Source organism: Nannospalax galili, unplaced genomic scaffold (assembly GCF_000622305.1).
Source record: "Nannospalax galili isolate Female #2095 unplaced genomic scaffold, S.galili_v1.0 scaffold557, whole genome shotgun sequence".
NCBI lineage: Eukaryota > Metazoa > Chordata > Mammalia > Rodentia > Spalacidae > Nannospalax > Nannospalax galili.
The window spans coordinates 987,781-989,473 of NW_008340356.1; the positions used below are offsets into that span (position 1 = coordinate 987,781).

The following is a 1,693-nucleotide window of genomic DNA, read 5'->3' on the forward strand; positions in this document are numbered from 1 at the left end:
CTAATAGGCTACACACAATCTACATGTCTAACATATTTAATAAAAATCACTGGAATCATAAAATTGTTAAGCTAGGTAGAACTTCACAAATCATCAAATCCAGTCCTGTCTTCTTATAAATAAGTTAACAACCCAGACAACTTGAACAAGTCTTAAAAGACTTAAAAATATGCTTTCCTATCGTGCATAAAGCCCTGCCTAGTTTTGATCCCCAGCAATGGGTTATTTTTGTTCGCTGTGTAAGTGTGAAAGACAGGTAACTGAATGTTTTTTCCTTATAGAAATATTTCAGATACTCCATCATCTAACTGTGTCCTAAAACTAACAATAATACATGCTGTAGAAACTGGCTGTGGTGCACACACCAAAAAAACTAACATCAGCCTGAAACTGTACTGAGAAACAACTATAAGCTTATAATGAAATATCTTAACTGTAAGACTGTTATGGGCCCATGCTGCATTTCTAAACTAACAAGAATATACGAAGACAATCCTAGTGACACGACCCGAGTTGATGAACAGAAACTGTTTAAAGTAAGGGTATCTTGTCATCACCAGTACGACTAAATGACTTATAGTTAACTTTCAAAACGAGCTAATTTAATATTAACTAATGGGACAGAAGTTGATAAATCCCAACTTAGGTGAGCTCTGATCTAAACTGCATTGATCCTGAATTCCTGAACAAGTGACCAGCATCCTCAGGCTCTGGATTCAAGAGAAGGCTGCTGGTGTAGACTGTACACCGCAATGGTCTGAGTGTTTATCAGAGAACCGCACTGCATTCCTTCAGCCTGCTACAAGCACCTCAGTAAGAGAACTCAAACTTGGGAGTTTCAGGAGTAATGTCTCAAATACTAGAGAAACGAGAAACTGCAGACTCCCTGCTGGATCTCTGAACTTACACTGTACTCTCAACCCTAACACAAACCTGTACTTTACACGAACATTTTCTTACAAATAAAAACTAAAGTTTTATGAACTCACCACAAAAGAGAAATCTTGAACCTGTGGAACCAAACCACATAATCCATCCACCAAAACAGTCGGAGGTTGGGGCCACATAAGTGTCACTCAGCGTAAACGACCGCTCTGAACTGAGGCCCGGGGCGCACACCCTCCCCAAAGAGGCCCTTGTGCTCCCAGGCAAGGGACGACACCACCTTTTCCACACACAGCAGCCTGCCTGCAACTCCAAGGTCTGGCTGGATACTTCCAAACTGAAAACAGTGTCCGGCAGCGCCAGGTTGACAAAGGAGCCAACTCACTACAGGGTCTTCAGGCATGGGTGACTTCTGCCGCCTCCCCCCAAACAAAACCAAGGGAGCAACTTGACAAACTGTTTTTTAAGAATCACAAATGGCCCTTAACTGCTATAATAAAGCAATTACTCCTCCCAGCCCCGGCACATAAAGCCGGCGCTCGAAAGGCAGCAGGTCCCCGGCTTGGAAACGGGAACAGGCTGCACTTCCGCGCCCAACTCGGTCCTCCGCCGAGCCGCCCCAACTCCCGGCGCCCGGCACCGCGCGGGACAGGGCAGGCCGATGCCGGCTCTGCGGGGCCGCGGGGCCGCCAGGCCGGGCCGGGAGGACGGCAGCGCCGGGGCCCGAAGCCCGTCCAGCACTCGCCGGCCGGCGCCTCCCGGCTGCACAATGGGGCGTGGGGCCGTTCCCCCAACGCCTCCGCGCCGC

The 1,693-nt window shown here is 48.0% G+C and overlaps 1 protein-coding gene across 1 annotated transcript in view; it reads right to left on the reverse strand.

Moving 5' to 3' along the window:
* Dcun1d1 (defective in cullin neddylation 1 domain containing 1) overlaps window positions 1-1,417 on the reverse strand; it is a 50,270-nt gene extending 48,853 nt beyond the window's left edge. The window contains exon 1 of the mRNA XM_008835396.3: window positions 990-1,417. Coding sequence (XP_008833618.2) covers window positions 990-1,067 — 78 coding nt within the window. The 5' untranslated portion in view covers window positions 1,068-1,417. The remainder of the gene's footprint in view (window positions 1-989) is intronic.
* Between the last annotated feature and the right edge of the window lie 276 nt (window positions 1,418-1,693).